At 37.9% G+C, this 19,915-nt stretch overlaps 1 protein-coding gene across 2 annotated transcripts in view; it reads left to right on the plus strand.

The window, feature by feature from the left end:
- LOC145969388 (uncharacterized) overlaps nucleotides 1-19,915 on the plus strand; it is a 133,313-nt gene that overhangs the window by 28,610 nt on the left and 84,788 nt on the right. For both annotated transcript variants that reach the window (XR_014438089.1, XM_083095491.1), the window contains exons 5-6: nucleotides 14,822-14,994; nucleotides 19,699-19,902. Coding sequence is in view for 1 of the 2 variants with exons in the window: in XM_083095491.1 (XP_082951617.1) it covers nucleotides 14,822-14,994; nucleotides 19,699-19,902 (377 nt within the window). In the remaining variant the exon portion in view is untranslated. The remainder of the gene's footprint in view (nucleotides 1-14,821; nucleotides 14,995-19,698; nucleotides 19,903-19,915) is intronic.

Below are 19,915 nucleotides of genomic sequence, written 5' to 3' on the forward strand. Positions count from 1 at the left end.
AAAATTAATAAATATATTATTTTGATTTACATTTATTTTAAAAAAAACGTATTTAATTTATAAGAGACACGTGCAAATTAATTATCAAGTATTATAAAAACTAATAAAATTAAGTATTAAATGTGTGCAAAATTAATTATCAAATATATAAATTAATTATAAAATTTCATGAAAGGATTCTATAAAGTTTTAGAGACTTCATTGTGACAATAATTAAGTATTATAAAAATTATTAAATATATTATCTTGATTTACATTTATTTTTAAAAAAACTTATTTAATTTACAAAAGACACGTGCAAATTAATTATTAAGTATTATAAAAACTAATAAAATTAAGTATTAAATATGTGCAAAATTAATTATCAAATATATAAATAATTATAAAATTTCGTGAGAAGATTCTATAAAGTTTTAGAGACTTTAATTGTGACAATAAATTAAAAATTATTCGCGCAATATTAAATAACTCGAGACATGAAGAGATTACGTTAATAATCGCTCTCGTAATAAATAATATTCGTTCTCGAGTACGCAAAATGTATGTAAGACGAATTTTGTCACCGGCGAATGATAATGAACGGTGCCGATCGGTCGTTTAAAACAATCGACTCGCACCGACTCGAGATCTCACGCGACGACGAGGATATAATATCGCCCGGCGAAATGACACGCCATGGGGGTAACAATCCGTGGTTAGTAGTTAGGGTGGTGTAAGCCAACGCCAGACCCGGCACGCAATTTCTCCTCTTTAAGCCGAACGCAATCGGCCGCGCCGAGAACGCGAAATTATTATCGTTCAATATTGACCTTCCCTACTCGGTTCCTATTACGTTAATAATTGGGATAGCTTGCCCCAAAGTGCATCGGCAATTTTTCATTTTTACAGTCGGATCTATATAATTAAACGTACGAATAAACAAGGCATCCCCCCAGATCTTCGAGTCTCTTAAACTGCTAGTTTTCTAACGCAAGTAATTCAAGATGGGGTAAACATTGAAGCTGATCAAAAGTTTGTCAAGAGAGATCTTTGGATTCTGAAAATTTATGCGCGAACGGTTATAAACATTCGTTCAACTTTGAGAGCACGATCTCAGGCAATTTCAGTTTTGAAAAGACTCCTCGTCGGGCCTCGTATTTTTTTTCCACGCCGCGACGTGTAATTTTTCTAATTGACACGTTAAATAAACACGACGGGTAATTAGTTGGCCCCAATAAAAAAGATGTCGGCCGCGAAATAAACGCGTAAACTCGCAATTACCTCTCTGCGCGTCCCAGAAACAAGTTCAGGACTCGTGGACGCGCGTGGGATTTAAATGCGGGTATTTATTACCGGCTGGTTAAATTCCCAGTATTTACCGGGAATTAAGAGATACGCGCGCGAGCCGCCACGGCCATATATTTCCCGCTTGTCGCCGCACGTACGTACGCCACGCGTGTTTCGCTCGTACCCTTCATTAGCCCTTCCCTCAAGTTTTTTTTTTTTCGACACCTTGGCAAAATTTCGTCGAGCGGAACAATCGCGTCGCTAATCGAATTCAGTTGGATCTCGTTCGTACTTATAAATTAATTAAAATGATCTCCTTAGGAGACTTTAAGGGGTTAGGTTAGGTTAGGTTAAGAGGTTATGTCTAGTCAGCAGACTGAAAAAAGAATGATGTTTGGAAGTTTTTTTTGAAAAGTGTAATAATTTTTTTTTACAAGTAAATTTTTATTCAAAAGTACAAATATTAAGGATGTTATTATATATATATTTTTTAAATAAAATATTTAAAAATGTAAAAGTTATAACTATTCTCCTGATATTGTTTTTTACAAAGCGATGAACAGTGTTATTCAAAGCTGATTTATCCGATATCAAAAATTCGATAAACTGTAGTTAATGTATGAAATTGTCTAGTAGATAAACGAAGGATTAGTTGAAAAATTGTTTTGGGACAAAATGGCAGCCATTTGACACTAAGATATTCTTTTTCGATTTAAAAATTGCTCATTTTTTATGAAGTAAAAAAAAAGTATTCATTAAAAAACAAAATCCTTCGTTCATCTACTAGGTTTTTATATGTAGAAGAAGCCTGTAAAATTTCAAGCAAATCGGTGTAACGGTTTTCGAAATATCTTGCTCACCTTGACTTTGAAAAAGTGATTTTGAAAAAAACGCGTTTAAGGTTTGTGTCAAGTCTACGTTTAAATAAAATGTAAATTTTTTAATTTACACAAAATCATCCATTCCGGGCCCATATAATTTTAGTTTATTTAAATCTTCATATATTGTCTTGATAGCTCTCAAAACATCAGAGTTGAAGCTTTATAGTCGTGTTTAAACAAAGTTATACATTCTGGCGCTTCATGAAACATACACTTATAACTCCGTCAATTTGCATCCGATTAATTTGAAACTTTTAGGAAATATTTTCAATATGATATACTTTAAGAAATGTAAACACATAAAAATCGGTTTTTTTACTTTTATGACTAGGCATAACTCCTTAAGCACTCTTTCCAAGATTATCTTGTATAACGCAAAATTACATTGATAATAAATTTAACTATTGGACGTTTCTTAAATTCAAATTACCAATTGGAACTTTGCGCTGGGGACGTGATTCTGGAATGATTAATGAATAGAGCGTCGAGATGAACTTAATATATCCACGATAATAAAAAGGAACTCTGTGCCATGAGTGTGCAATGTTGCTGGAACAGTTTGGTCGTGCGTAAAAGAAGCCCGTGACGAAGCCGAATGCCTCCGAATGCGTTGCAAAAACGTATCTCGTGTTTATGAGAATCGATGCGTCAAATCGATCGCGTTCTCCGAGGCTTACGAGGCGTTCCTAGATCGTCCCTTCCCTACTCGAGGTAGCCAGCCGGCCACTTGATGCCGGTTATACGCGACTGAGGATCGCACACGCGAAGGTATTAATATATAATTAACCGGCTCGGTTGTAGATCGTATCTCAGAAAAGCCTCCTTATCGGTTTGCTACCCATATTATGCGAGGATCTCTTCTACCTAGCTCGTTCGACGGCCGGCTCTCCACCCCTTCTCCCTCAAGCCATCTCCTCGTCCTTTTTCTCGGATATTCGTGGATCCCATCGTGACTCGCCTTGTCGTGTTATTCTCCTCGAATGTCCACCGTATTACGTCGGTTTGCGTGATTTGCGAAGCTGTGATGAGCATTCATGGTGTAAATACTCGAGAGGGATGCGAAAAGAGGGTTCGATAACATGTAGACTTAAGAGATCGAAGAGCACGATTATTTCGGATGCTGAATCTGATCTTTGATGTGCGTAAAAAAGAACTACTAGACGTTACAACAGACGTCATTCACCTCTATCGATCTATTTCTCTACTCATATATTGTATCTGTGAGATTCCTTTCGGGTTCATTCGCTCCGGTTCTCGTCTTAATTAGATCCTCGCTCTTGAGCGCCATCGCATAATCGTATACTTGTAAACGAGGACTTAATATCTCAGACTTGTGTCGTAACGTTATTACCCGCGTAAGCGTGTCGCGTTGTAATCAAGCGAAGAATTCACGCGGCTTAAGATAAACCCGAGGGATATATAAAATCTCTCTAGAAATATTTGTTTAATAAAAATCGAAAAGTGAAAGTTGTACGGAGTAAAAATGTCATAACTCGATTTGGTTCGGTGTTTTTATGTAGAAAAAAATATGCGGAATATCTCTTCGTATTATTAAAATTGAAAAGTTGGGGAATCATTTAAAAGTTGGAAGAAATTTGTCTTAATCCATCTCGCTCGCGACGGATGCCAATTCCAGGAATCCCGCAGGGCTTTCGAAGAATTCGAAGGAAATGTCGGGCCATTTTTCAAAACTAAGAGAGAAGTGGAGTCTATTAGCGTCCGGGAACGGGTTTCTTAATTTGACAAACTCGCGACTATATCAAGCAGCTATAATTTTCTCTAATTAATTCAGTCCGCATCGGTCCCATTGCGCAATCGTCGCGACAAACTTCGAGTGAACACACAAACGTGACTTTTAGTAATTTGAATCTCTCTTAATAGCTAATATAAATACAATTGTATGGCATTTTTGTTAATAAACCGAACGTTCCACGTCCGTTAAATCATATCCAGATGAATTCACGAACGGTATAATAAGAACGTAAAGCGCTCTAAGCATTATAATTCTTCGGAGCAGTGATTTTTAAATAAGGCATCGCTTTATAAATGTGATTCTGTAAACGTAAAATATATGAGATTTTTTATGAAAGTAAAATAAGCTGTGTATTTTGCGCAATTTTTATTGTTTATTAATGAAATAATAAATTAAATATAATAATTCCTTATATAACACGTTCGTGCAAAACGATACAAAAATTGCGACAAGTCTTATACATACATATAAGTCATTCGCGATAAACAAATTTCAAATTTTTAACTTTTATACCTAAATTTCAAATTTTTAACTTCGATACTAAAATTTTACTTTGGTGAACAAACTTCAAATTTTTAACTTTTATACCTAAATTTTACTTTGATTATGCTTAGATTATACATAATGAAGAAATTCGAGTGTTGAATAATTCTGTTTTATTTTAAAATAAAATGAAAAGATTTTTATAATTATTAAAAAAAAGTTAATTTTTGTTAAATAATTTTTCAAATTTTTGCATAAGCCATGAAGTATCATATGACGTAGTTCCTGCGTTATCTACTGTACGTTTCTCGTAAAAATGTTGAAACGTGTATTTTAAAAATCCAACTATCAAAGAGATAAAAAACTGGTCTTCTTTCTAGCGTGCGGGGAGGAGGGGGGAGGAAGGGGGACGCGGACGCTTCAAATTCATTCGTCATCATACTTGCGCGTTTCTCCAGCGTTTCCCCTTCGTCATTTCCACAAAACAATAATCGTTAAACACAATAACCGCTCATTTCGAGCCCCCTTGTTCCACGTACTCTGCGGATCTCGGTACCTCTTTCGCACCTCGCGAGTCAGGTACGACGTTAGGAGTCGTTCTTCGGAGCAAGAGTCGAGACCTCCTTTCCCTGCTCTCGGCTCGGCCGGTGGGGGAAGAGAGGGTGAAGAGGGGAATGTAAGCGGGCGTCAGGAGGATTGATGGCGTCTAGATGCAAATGCAGTCAGTCTGGCACGCAAGCAACGTATCCACCTACCGACGCCTTATGCCAGTTAACGCCTTACAGCTTAATAATCTTGTTCTCTTTCCCTTTTTCCCTTCTCTTTCTCTCTCTCTCTTTCTCTCTATTTCTCTCTCTCTCTCTCTGTCTCTCTTTTTTCGCCCATCCGTGTCCTTTATCACACACACACACACACACACACACACACACAGTCTCTCTCTCTCTCGCCCGTCAAACTAAATTACTTTATTAACCCCCTTTTCCCAGGATCATTCTCTCCCGACCTTCCCGATCTCTCGGAGGACTAAAACGACCGATCGGTCCTGTCGCAGAAGCGATCCTGCAGTTCGTTGAACACCGGTGTCGTTAAATTTATATCAACGTTCGGCGAGGTCGCAAACATACATTTAACAAACAATTTATAGTGACAACGTGAAGAATAAATTTTCAGGTACATTCAATAGGAACTTGTGTCTGAATAGAATTCAATATTCAAATATGTACTCGATTAGCATCCTTCTCTAGGAGATATCACACTTTGTAAAAGACACAGAATCATAAATTAAAAGGCCACTAATGAGCGAGGTAGATTAATATCGACGATTATATCATACTAAGAGGGAACAAGTAAAAACAGTTTTATAAATCTGTCTTATAATCCGGTAGTAATAAATTGCAAAGTTTACTTCATACATTTGCTTTAGCCTTCGTCAAAAAGTTTCCACTATATTTTAAGAGGCTAGAGAATTGGAGTAGGGGAGAGACACAATTGCAGGCGCAAATGGTCGAACGTTTAGTGCCACCTTCGCGGCATTCCGGTGCCTAGTAGGGTTTAATCAACCCTTAAAGGGGTGAGATGTGGACGTGTAGTTTGGAGTTGACCCGGAAATGGGTAGCGTGTCGCCGGCTCACCTGGAAGCTGGTGTTGCTTGCCAGGTATAGGAGACGACGTCGGTCTCCTGGGTGCCAGAATGTCGTTCCTAACGCTAATGACGTCGTTGGCTCTCACTTAACAAGAGACTACCCTCTAAATGGGGGCTTGCGTCCTGGAAGCGGTCCGGCGGCGCTTGCCAAGCCGGTGATTACGAAACTCACGGATTCACTTCTGAATTGCATTTGTCGTGCAAATGCTATGCGCTTTGTGTGCTCGCGTTTCGCAAACTCTTTCGTCGTAAAGCGATAAGTGGCATTCTTTACATGGCATTAATACGTATTATCAAACTAGTTATTTCTGTGAAAAGTGACGGAAATGTACGATATAAAAAACAAATGTTACTCTTATTTGCGAATAATTTATTCCGACAATCCACGCACGATACTAGACAGATGAAAGGAATGATTACAGTTATCGTGTATCTCGTGTATATTTTCTCTAATTTCAATATTTAATTTATTAGATTGACGCCCACGCATTTGCAATGCAATAATTATACGAAAGGCTGATTTTTCTGTCTCTTCGTGTTTTCGATGCAACGCATGCGAGTCGGATATTCGCGCCGCGACAAGGTCACGATGGCACCTTAATATACGCAGAAGTGTGCTTCCCGGGACAACGCAGGTGTAATTTCAATTTAATTGCACGTTATTTCGGCCGCACATACACATACACACGTAAAGGTGAGACGAGACGAGACGAAGCCTTATTAAAGCGCCTTCGGGCTTGCTTCGCTGACGAGCTCGCTCGTTTCACCTCGCCTGGCTCGCAAGGATCGTGGAGGAGGATACTCGGGTGCCCTTTCTTGGGAAATTATCCTCCGAACCCTCCCCCTCCCCCCTCAATTTTCTCACGGTGGTACATCAGCGAACTCGGCAATGATTGAACAATTTTTTTGTTTTAATTTTTTCACATGTAAATTCCTCCATCGTTGTTCTATTTCAAAAAATACGTTCCTGAAATTTAATTCCTTTGAATTTTATGAAACATCGCAAATGAAATTGAAGTGTATCAGATTTAATAATAAATATTATGATATTATATGCAATAAATTTTTGGAGGGGAAATTAAAGCAAGAGCGGAGAGACTCGGTTCATAATTTGTTAAATTTATGCTAAGAAAAATAAGAAGGTATGTTACAAGGTATGTTACAAATGAGATAGACTGTACTAATTATCAATTGATCCGCTCTTAAGCGTTCGATCGTTATTCCAATTGAGAATTCTTCCGAAAAAAAAAGATTATCTCTCCCTACGTCCGGCGAAGAACCAGTTTCGCTAATATGTACATACAAGAGCCTTTCTTCCTCTCTCCTCTCTCGTCTTTCTCTCTCATCGTTGCATTTCCATCGCTCGTTTTCCCGGCGAATAAGATGTCCGCATAAAAGAGACTTGCCACGAAGGGTCGCGTGCGTCGTTAGAGGCCAGTAACGTATCATCATGCGATTACACCGCGCTAAAAACGTGCCACGTCAACGCGTATTAAACGCACACAGCCGTGAGCGATCGCGCACATCGACGTGGAATCGTCTATAAAAACGTCTCGTTCGTCGGTAATTGATTGCGAAGCCTTCGGTCCAGAATTTCGCGCAAGATCTTTGCCGACCACGTCAGATGATGATGCTCTTCGTCATTGGTCGTGTACTTGGGCGTCGCTCGGGAGAAAGGGAATTTTTTAATCGTCTTTCACGAGACGCACTTATTATGCATCGTTGATAGACGCATTTCTGGAGAGTAAAATAATACTTCTCGATTCAAGTATCTAAATTTTTAGATTAAGCATTTTTGAGAAACCGCAACTGCTATTGTGAACAAGTGCGATTAAAATTATTCAATATCAATTTGATAAAAGTAATTTATAAAATATTGAAATATATATAATTAATACAACGATTAAATATTCTTCTTCTTTATTTTAAACTTTCATAAAATTTAGTGAAATAATACTTCTTGATGCAAGTATCTAAATTTTAAGATTAAATATTTTTGAAAAACCGCAATTGCTATTGTGAACAAGTGCGATTAAAATTATTCAATATCAATTCGGTAAAAGTAATTTATAAAATATTGAAATATTAATATATATAATTAATACAACGATTGAATACTCTTCTTTTTTATTTTAAACTTTCATAAAATTTAGTGAAATAATACTTCTTGATGCAAGTATTTAAATTTTAAAATTAAATATTTTTGAGAAACCGCAACTGCTATTGTGAACAAGTGTGATTAAAATTATTCAACGATATCAATTCGGTAAAAATAATTTATAAAATATTGAAATATTAATATATATAATTAATACAACGATTATGTGAATATTCTCCTTTTTTATTTTAAACTTTCATAAAATTTAGTGAAATAATACTTCTTGATGCAAGTATCTAAATTTTAAAATTAAATATTTTTGAGAAACTGCAACTGCTATTGTGAACAAGTGCGATTAAAATTATTCAACGATATCAATTCGGTAAAAATAATTTATAAAATATTGAAATATTAATATATATAATTAATACAACGATTGAATATTCTTCTTCTTTATTTTAAACTTTCATAAAATTTAGTGAAATAATACTTCTTGATGCAAGTATCTAAATTTTAAAATTAAATATTTTTGAGAAACCGCAACTGCTATTGTAAACAAGTGCGATTAAAATTATCCAATATCAATTCGGTAAAAGTAATTTATAAAATATTGAAATATTAATATATATAATTAATACAATGATTGAATATTCTCCTTTTTATTTTAAACTTTCATAAAATTTAGTGAAATAATACTTCTTGATGCAAGTATCTAAATTTTAAAATTAAATATTTTTGAGAAACCGGAATTGCTATTGTGAACAAGTGTGATTAAAATTATTCAATATCAATTCGGTAAAAGTAATTTATAAAATATTGAAATATTAATATATATAATTAATACAACGATTGAATACTCTTCTTTTTTATTTTAAACTTTCGTAAATTTTTATATATATGCAATTAATATATTAATAGCTCTAAAATAATTAATTAAAATATATTAATGTGTGAATTATTCTGTCATGTATAATCTGATAACACAATCGTAAAATGTGTGTATAAGAGAAAAAAATAAGCTTGCGAAAAATCTGTTTACACACTGTAGGTGTATATTAGTTTGATTGACGATGTGTCGCTAGTTAAATGCGTACAGCATAGTCCTCTAGTGCGTGTTTTAATTTGAATCATTGACTTAATTACAAACGACATAAATCGTTGATGTTGTAAGTCATTAAATGCCTTATTAGCTTTTCCAACGGATATTAAAAACAGGTATTTGAAAAAGCGGCAAGATCGAGACATTGAAAGTAAAAGAACAGATTGACCGCGGCGCAATCAGAGTGGAACGCCCGAGAAACGACCGCTAATTGGATCATTATCATTGGAATCGCGGACAAGAATCGTGTTTGAGGAAGTGTATGTCATTTGCGAAAAGGCGATCCGTGACCGAACTCGTAGTTATCGTATTTATTGTATTTGATAATGAGAGAACATCGTAGCACACGTAGGAAAAGCATCAAGTATGTTAGGATAAATGGATGCTTATATAGCGGAATCGCCTTTTCATTAAGCGTTAATAACCAACACGCGTGATCTTTATTATCTTGATCTGATATTTTCATGTTGATATTGGCATTAATTTATTAACACTTTCCGCAGAATTCCGCAATAATTGAGGATGTCAATATAACAAAGTTAAGCTACATTCTTTAAAAAAAGAAATATTAATTTTCTTTTAAAAATATCAAGTGTCAAAATATATTTGAAAAAATTAGATTTATTAATGAATTGAATTTTTTAATCATACAACTTGTGTGTGCATGTGTGCAATGTCATTGGTAATGGATTTCATAATCAAACAAATAAATTTCAAGGAATATTATGAATTACGATAAAAGTTGGAACTAAAAGAATCATTTGTGAGACAGATAAAAGACTCGTACAAGGTCAGGTATTTGATCTAAATTCCGAATACGATAGTCATTTCTGTTAAAATAGAGAAAAACACGGTGCATTAAATCTTTTTATTGTTATTTAACATGTGTAGCGATCCGTAAAGAGGTATTTAATATTATTCTATCAAGCAACATTTTTATAAATTAAATAATAAAGATTTGCGTAAAAAAAATTGCAAGAAGCTAAATGAAGAACAAACTTTTTTTTGCTTTCTAGCTTATTTTAGATGATTTTTAAAAGAGATTCATATCGAAATTAATTTTCCCATCATGATATATAATATTAAAAAATTGAAATATTGCAAGAACAATAATTTAAAAAAATTGAGATTATTAAAAAATGTTAAAAAACTAAATGCGAAAGATAATTTTCAACATCTAGATATCTATTATGTAATATCATTGTATTATAATTATTGCAAAATATAAATGCTTTATTTAGTATTATTTATAAATTTATTTTATTTATTTATATAAATAATAAATTATATATAAATAATAATAATATAAAATATAATATAAATAATAAATTATAATAATGTAATATAAATAATAAATTATATATAAATAATTATAAACAATAAATAAATTTATTTATAAATTTTTTTTATTTATAATTTATAAATTAGATCTTGGGCCAGAAATTAATTCGCGTTGCTCGATTTTTCGCTCGGCAAGCGTCTCGTTGACCTCGTGAACAAGATCGCGTGGATAAAACTCGCGCGTTTGCTTTTTTCGCTCGAAAATACTTATTACACGTAGACGGATTCGCGGTCGAAATGTATTTACGCGATTTCGCTCGACCGTGTATCTCTCTGTGGCCGGCCAGAAGGCGCGGGAGTTGTTATCGGGCGCGGTTATCAAAGTTGATGGATGATAGCGGGCGGCGCGCTAAATAATTTATGAGGGAACGAGTTAAACAATTTTCACGTCCGGTTTGATCCGTCGTCTTAATCTATTTTCGTTGCGGCCGCTCGCCTCGCAGCGGAATCGCATTTCCGTTTAACGAGGGAAGCGCCTGTCTCCCGACGTAACGCACTCGGTGCATAATGAACCTGACATGATGATAATGAGTCGACTAATTTCATGATATGACCACGACGCCCTTCAGCTCATCCCCGGCGATGTCCCTGCGCGCGCGTGCGTGATTCATATAATTACGTAATTAAAAAATTACAAGCGTGTTATTTTTTGCCTTCGTAAACAATGATCGAATTATAATAACCCACAGACGCGCAGACACGTACGCGTCACATTGCGAGCGTGTAACAGCATGTTTTGCTATATCGCAGTAATTTGCATTAATCCCAAATAACGTCGAGATACACGCGCGTGTGTACCTCGTGTGTGCGCGTAATCGAAAAAAAAAAATGTCCGCCATATTCTCCGCCGCGTTCGCTCCAAGTTATTAATTACTGCCGCTTATATTCCATTATGTGATTCGGTGCAAGTGAACGCGCTGTGATTGGCCGGCATTGACACGATAAAGGTATTATCGTTGGCGACGATCCTTCAACCTGCCACTGCGCCAGAGAGCGCGCTTATTACGGATTATAGATTATCAATAATGAGCGAGGGACGCGGAGCGAGCGAGACGAGGGCCAGATAAATAGCATCTAATTACGCTGATTAATGCCCAACCCTCGCGATTTTTCACCGCCCTTGGCCACCTCAACGACGAGCCGATTCGCAAACAGTCTCTACCTGCCATCGAAAAATCTTAATTGTCCCCTTAATTGTTCCTTTGAAAGCTGATCGAAATAATCGCCACATGTAAAGTGATTAATTTTTCAAAAAAATCCTGTATATTATTTGATATTTATAGTATCGCAATACGATGCGATTTTCATATAAGAAAATGATTCTCTGAAATTATATCGAAATTAAATTAAATTATATCGAAATTAAATTAAATTAAATTAATTTAATTATTTTTTATAAATTATGATTATGAATTCTTAGTGACACATATTAAACTTTCCATTTGTGACGGCAAATTTAAACATCCCTTTCGATTTTACACCGTGACTTTACATTTAATGACGAAAAATCGGGGTGAAATATATTTTACATAACTGACGCGAACATCGGAATGACACAAGAGTGTTGTGAGGTCAGGATTTCCCCATGAAGCGACATTGCTCGAGAGCATATCCTGGCGTTCCTCGTGTCGTCTCGTTTCGCGACGATCGAGATAAACCCGGAGGAGGGCTCCGATATTGCTCGGTCAATCATAATTCCCGATCTTTTATTCAATTCCGACCATTAGCATGCATACGCGCAGCACCGAATCGCCGATTCCGGACGGAGATATCGCGGATCGTCCTCGTAAAATCACTGAAATTCCATGTTTATTCAATACGTCGGGACGCGTCTTATCTCGCGCGTGCCTAGATAAGATGGGGAGGACGATTTTCGGGCCCGTCTCGCCCGTCGCGAATCACGCGCGGTTATTGTTGTTCCTCGGACGTCGACCGCCATTTTAATCAATACCGAGGGGATTTTGCGCAATATTGGTCGGCATCGTCGAATCATCCTTCCTGGTGGATAACAAGATGGAAGGGTGAATCATTTCTCCCCGATAATATTTTATCGTATCGCAATTTTTCATAGCTTTAATATCCGATGGCCGATCAGCTGATTGCCATTTCAATTTGGCGGTGTAATTTTTTTTATATCATGGATTTCGTGCTTAAAGTCACTTTGTGTAAAGATCCAATTCTCACTCGGCGAAATGTTTACCTTGCGCCGCAAACGGCGCGAAATTAAGATAAATTCGCGATCGTTCGCCATTCGACGTCGTCCTCCATTTTCGTGTCGCACGAACATTATAATTCCCGTCGAAAGTATACAGTACTTAATTCGATATCGATATCGATCATACGCGAGATAAGCTGCCGCAAATTATAACGTTTCGTTGCCCATGGATCTTGGACGATCCATCGATCGGTCGTCAAACTTAATCTTTGAAAAAGGAAGATCACCACCAGCATATGCGATCATAATTCTTTTTTCGATAATTAATAATAATAAGAGGGAATAATAATAGACTCATTTTCAAGGCAAATATCTACAGAATAAATATCGGAAATTAAGAATGTTGTCGTAATTGACAATGTTGAGAGAATGGAAATTTAGTTATATTTAATATAGATAATTGACGGACTAGATCTTAGAGTCGAGTACTAATTTGTAAAACCGACGCCGGGGTATTTCATGGTTGAAGTCGAGCCTGGCGAAATTTCTTCTGTAAACGCCCTCCCTGGAATTACGTAGGAATTACGAGCTCGCGTTAGAAATTATGTTGTTAGATTATGTCTATGAACAATGATGATTGCCGCTATAATCTCCCCGTTGCTCGGGCGTCACGCTTGGCTTGACACTACAACTACGAATAAACGGCACGATCGGCTCGTGTGCTGCTGCAAAGTGTGTGCGTGCGTTGCAAGTGCGCGAATTCATCGATTTACATCGGCAAAGTGGCGAGCACGAAAGCGAGCGCGCGCCCCGAGTTGCAGCTGCTCGATCGGAGGAGAAGATTGAAGAGGCGCGCACACTTTACTACATGGTTAACTTCATTATCGGACAAGGCGCGCGTCGGCCGTTGCAGCAACAACAACAACAGCAGCAACAGCAATAGCAACAACAGCAATAGCAATAACAGCAATAGCAACAGCAATATCAACAATATCAACAACAGCAATAGCAATAACAGCAATAGCAATAGCAATATCAACAATATCAACAACAGCAATAGCAATAGCAACAACAACAATAGCAATAACAACAACAGCAACGGGCCGTGTTATTGCACGGCGATTAACGTAACTACTGCATTTGTTTTCGCTGCGAGACGTGCACTTAGGCGATCTCGCCGCGCCAGCAACAATGGCTCGCGCCGATTAAATAATTGTGGGTGTACTATACCGCCGTCGTTATACCTAAGATACCTCGACTCCACCATTCTTGAGTGTTGGACCGTTAAATCCTCGGAACATTGCGAATCCTCCGGGACCTCTGATCCTTGAGGCTAACTCCAGGATTTCCACTCGCGGCATCTCCATTGCATCTCGCGGATCTTTTTTAGAATCCTAATGTTTCGAAGCTTCCGGGAGTTTTAATACTGATTTATGAAACTAGGAGGTTTTCTGAATTTTTTAAAAACGCTCTTTTCCAGAATTTCCGAATGGTTTTTTAAATATTGAAATTTTTGAAGCATGTTTTTCTTATATTTAAATCGAATATAATAGGCAAGATTGATCTCTCAAGAGAAAGACTTCAAGCCAATTTTCTTTCGAAGTTTCCGGAAATTTTAATACTGATTTATGAAACTAGGAATTTTTTTGAATTTTTTAAAAACGCTCTTTTCCAGAATTTCCGAATGGTTTTTTAAATATTGAAATTTTTGAAGCATCGATATACTTTTCTTATATTTAAATCGAATATAAAAGGTAGGATCGATCTCTCAAGAGAAAGATTTCAAGCCAATTTTGTTTCGAAGCTTCCGAAAGTTTTAATACTGATTTATGAAACTAGAAATTTTTCTGAATTTTTTAAACACGCTCTTTTCCAAAATTTCCGAATGGTTTTTTAAATATTAAAATTTTTGAAGCATCGATATGCTCTTCTTATATTTAAATCGAATATAAAAGGCAGGATCGATTTCTCAAGAGAAAAACTTCAAGCCAATTTTGGGAGAAAATGATAGATACATAAATTTGTTCGAATTTATGCAGAATTTTACATTTTACATTTCTTGCTGGTTTATATTTTTCAAAAATCCATATTTTTTCTTTTCAGCTTGCGACGGGGAGTCGGACGAGGGCGGAAACAAGAGACGAAGAAGTAGAACTAACTTCAACAGTTGGCAGTTGGAAGAATTGGAGCGGGCCTTCCTGTCGAGTCATTATCCCGACGTCTTTATGCGAGAAGCTCTGGCTGTGAGACTCGAATTAAAGGAGAGCCGCGTGGCAGTGAGTTTCTTTCTCCATCGTCATTCATTTTTCAATGATTAAACATACTTAGAACGCCTCCGACACTACATATTATCTCTGAATCCCCCAGAAGTAATAGAAATAAAAGAGACGACGTTAATAAGCCTGTGAGCCAAGAATAATAAAAATATGAAACGTATATTATAATGACAAAACTTGTTAATAGCTTCATTTTTAGATCGACGCGATTAATTAATTTATTTTAATTTGAAACAAAATTTGCATAGAGATCAAGCTTTAATAAAATTTTATTTTATTCGCAAAAAAATGATATTATTTATGCAATTCTTATCGAGCAAAATTGCAGATTGGCCAAAAAATTTATAAGAGAGACGTGCAATTCCTTTATAATACCCCTTACGTGAATATCGCGTGATTTTCTTTTGACCAATAATAACGCAAAAGAAAAAGATTGGCGTAGAATTGCAAAATTAAAGTCGAGTTTGCGGAATGTAATGGGAAGCACGATGCAATAGGAGATAAGAATAAAGACCGAGGAGCGGGAGGGGTTGAATGAGATATAAAACGGGGGGAGGTACATGGGAATGGAAGGAGAAGAAGGGAACGGATGCATGCGCTATTTACGGGGCCTAACGCGCGTGTCTAAGCGGATAAATATAAATATCCGCTTGAAGGATCCGAGGGTGACCGTGTGTCCGACCGGCCGTGAAATTGAGAGTCCACCCTTCGCGGTCCTGTCGAAGGATTCGGCTGGATTGGCGTTCGTCGAACGCGGGCGTGAGCTGTCCGAACACCGGAAGAGGGCTGGCCACGTGGAACAGATTTAATGCCAGTTTCGCGGAGCTTCGAATGACACGCGCCCACATCGTCTAGACCGATTCTTACAAGGATCCATTTGAAAAAGACCTTTGTAAGGATCTATTCACTCGCGCTTTTATTTTCGATATATATTATATTTTTTCTTTTTACAAGAATAATTGGATGCTTTTTAAAAATCCTCTTCAAAGAGGCAAATTTCGAGAGTATTTACCAGTAAAAGGATAGCGAGGCTACCCTCGTAGGAACATAATAGAGAAACAATAGCGTCCTATCGACGCCGGCGTTATTTAAATGGACGATCGCCGGGCGGATAAATCTGCGTCGATTTGGCACCCTCGAGTGGATCTCGAAGGTAACGGACCAGATGGACTAACTACCCCCCGGAGACGGAGCGAGGGGGCAAAGGTCCAAGGCCGGAAGCTACCTCCCCGGTCTCTGCCGACCCTCGGAAAATTCGATCCCAGAGTCATTTGAAATTCATATCTATCGCCTCGTCGATCTCTGACGGACACTGTCGTCGAATAAATCCGCGTAACGTGTCACGTGGAATCCTAAATTTAAAGCGCGCGGTTCGAGGGGTTGAGATTTTAAAATGCGACAAAAGTAACAAGAGCAAAATTCGCAGGCAATTACAGAAAGCAGGAATGGCTCTTTTAATTTAAATTCGATCTGATCGCCGACGGTTGCTGCGACGTTTCGAAGAGACGCAGAAGCGCATACGTTCATAGGGGGTTATCGTACACAGTGATCGATGTTATCTAATCTGAGAGCTATTCCCTGTCGTGGGGAAGAGTCCCTTGGAAAGGACTGCGCACCGGCTGCGCGACATCGTGTCACATTGTGTCACCACTCGGTCGGATTATCGTCTCCACCATCTCTCTCCGCGCTCGGCAAAATCTCCGATATGGAACTCTTGGTTTCTTCGACGAGGAGAGACTCGAGAAATCCCGGGATCCAAATTTTTCCGACGTGTACCTCGGGTACGCACGCTAATTTCAACGCGTGCACTTATGATCCTCGTGTGTGATCGCGAGCAAAATCGCGAGCCGCGCGGCGTGTTTGATTTATCGCGATTGAAAAAAGCCATTATCGAGGCGCGATTTGCATTTGACAACAAACCTCAATGGAAATATCGATCGGTATATCGATAAAACGGCAAACTCGTAGAACGAACCGTTGATCGTGATGCAATTGTTGCGCGATTTTATTGTAACGCACTTTTATTGTTCACACTCGACTTACGGCAAAACTCGATCCGCGAGAAATCGATGTCATTCTTAAGGGGTTATGCCTAGTCAAAAGCACAAATATTAAGGATGTTATTATATATTTTTTTAAATAAAATATCAAAAAATGTAAAAGTTATAACTATTCTCTCGGATATTGTTTTTTAAAAAGCGCTGCGCGGTGAGCAGTGTTATTCGAAGCTGATTCATCTGATATCAAAAATTCGATAAACTGTAGTTAACGTATGAAATTGTCTAGTAGATGAACGAAGGATTAATCGAAAAATTGTTTTGGGACAAAATGGCAGCCATTTGACACTAAGATATTCTTTTTCGATTTAAAAATTGCTCATTTTTTATTAAGTAAAAAAAAAGTGTTCATTAAAAAACAAAATCTCTCGTTCATCTACTAGGTTTTTATATGTAGAAGAAGCTTGTAAAATTTCAAGCAAATCGGTGTAACGGTTTTCGAAATATTTTGCTCACCGACTTTGAAAAAGTGATTTCGAGAAAAACGCGTTTAAGATTTGTGTCAAGTTTACGTTTAAATAAAATGCAGATTTTTTTATTTACACAAAATCATCTATTCCGGGCCCATATAATTTTAGTTTATTCAAATCTTCATATATTGGCTTGATAGCCCTCAAAACATCAGAGTTGAAGCTTTATAGTCGTGTTTAAACAAAGTTATACATTCATGAAACATACACTTATAACTCCGTCAATTTGCATCCGATTAATTTGAAACTTTTAGGAAATATTTTCAATATGATATAAGGAAATGTAAAAACATAAAAATCGTTTTTTTTTTACTTTTATGACTAGACATAACCCCTCAAAACACGATCAAAGAGAGTATCTTTGAGATAACGATATGATTATGCACGGCTGTCTTTTGTCCGATACTTATTTTTTGCGTCCGTCCCGTGGATAAAATATGACTAATTAAATAGTCCCCATTACAACAAGAAGATTAGAAGAAAGGATTAATTACAAGTTTAATCGATTCAGCGCTTTTCTCTTCCGACGCGGCTCTTATCGACGCGGCGGGAAAACACTATTTATTAATTGACGGAAACGTAATTACATTAGAATGCATTATCTTCTCGACAGGCGTCGTATTATGTGACGATTACAGTTATCTGTAACGACGCCGCTTCTTCGAGTTTTTTGTGCTGCCGCTAAAGATACTGTGCTTGATGCACGTTAACCTCTGATCGCTCGCTCGTACAATGTAAAGCTATACCTTCCCGATGCGACAAGCGATGAAAAGCGAGGAAAAAACTATTATTTAGCTCACTCGAACACGATGGCCTCTTGCACGTAATCTGGCAAAACAGCTTGTTAAGTGGCTATCGGTCGCCGATAATTTCTGACGAATAGCCGCGCTAATGCTCGACTTGTGTTTCCCACGCGTCGCGTTAACGTAAATGTCTTACAGCTGTGTCCAGCTCTGAACCGTAGGACGCCTGGCGAGGTTCCGGAATGACTTTTCTTCGTCGAGAAATTTATCGAGTTTAAATTTTTACTCGTGGTTTTGAAATTTTCAACGTCATTTCTATTTCTTTCTATAAAATTTCTCTATGTCATTTTCTGCACTTTTGGGTACTTGTTGTAAAACTAAGTTAATAGGACAATTTTTGAAGAGCATCTAAATATTATCGGGCTGAAGAATTTTACTACAACAGCTGGGTCTCTAAATCTTAATCACAGTAGCTTTCGGGTTAAAAGTCAAAAAGCTAGGGATTTAAATGACGCAATCGTGCGACGGATTCTAATAGAATCGTCGAAATAATCGAATTAATTACGATCACCTTGGAAGTTTAATCGCGAGTAACAAAGAGAAAGAGAGAGAGACGGAGAAGGAGAGAGAACTGGCGTTCCGTGGGATACGTAAAGTGTCCCCCAAAGTCGAAGAAAGTCGTAAAGCTACGTGACGCAAGGAAGGCGTTTCGGGGAGCCGAGGGGATCTATTGATCTTCGGCTCGCGTGAGCTCAGCGCCGCTCGCCGGCCGTGCCGTACAACTAATGTCTTCATCTCTCCCTCTCGCCACCTCTTCGACCCCCAACCACCCTCCCCACGTCCCCTCGAGTGCGCCCTCGCCTACCCCCGGTCGCGCCGTGGGTAGCTCACGCTAGCCCTAAATCGTCGTTCATGCCACGAGCGTTCACGCGAGCAAAGGGTTGTCGTCCTCAATGAATCAGGACACCCGGGAGGGTCGTTGGTCCTTCGTTCCTGAGACAGGAGTCTTCCTGTAATTTCGGAACTTAATGCATCCGCCCTTCGTGTCGCTTCTGATAGCGCCCGGCGAGGGCGGCGCCGTGATTTAAGTAGCTCGCGGGGAAATTTCGCGTCGTACAAGAGGAAGATCCGGATGGGATCCTTAGATTTACGGGACGTAACGGACGAGCACCTGTTACAATCGAGGCTCTGCCGGGGAAGCCCGATGCGGTTTCATCAACATCAATTAGCGCTTAACCGGTGATCAAGTTAATCATCCTTCTTTCGAAACGGATGAGTTAAATTGAGGTTAAAATCGAGCGAAAGTTGCGTCTCTTCTTGGGTATGAAACAATCATCAACCGCTCCATTCCATCTTCTAATGCATAGACTATTAACACCAAAGTATTAAATAAAACATCGCTTTCAATCCTGGACGACTGGCTCGCTGTTCTAGGTGTGGTTCCAAAATCGAAGGGCGAAATGGCGGAAGAAGGAGCACACGAAGAAGGGGCCCGGAAGGCCGGCGCATAATGCCCATCCTCAGAGTTGTAGCGGCGAGCCTATTCCACCCGAAGAACTAAGACGGAAGGAGCGCGAGAGGCGACAGAAAAAGTTGCTGAAGGCTCTCGAGAGGCAACAGCGGAAGCTCGCTGCTAAAGTAAGAGGGAGAG

This window comes from Camponotus vicinus, unplaced genomic scaffold (genome assembly GCF_025532165.1).
Source record: "Camponotus vicinus isolate PSW18456_S1 unplaced genomic scaffold, iyCamVici1.0 SCAF_3, whole genome shotgun sequence".
Lineage (NCBI taxonomy): Eukaryota > Metazoa > Arthropoda > Insecta > Hymenoptera > Formicidae > Camponotus > Camponotus vicinus.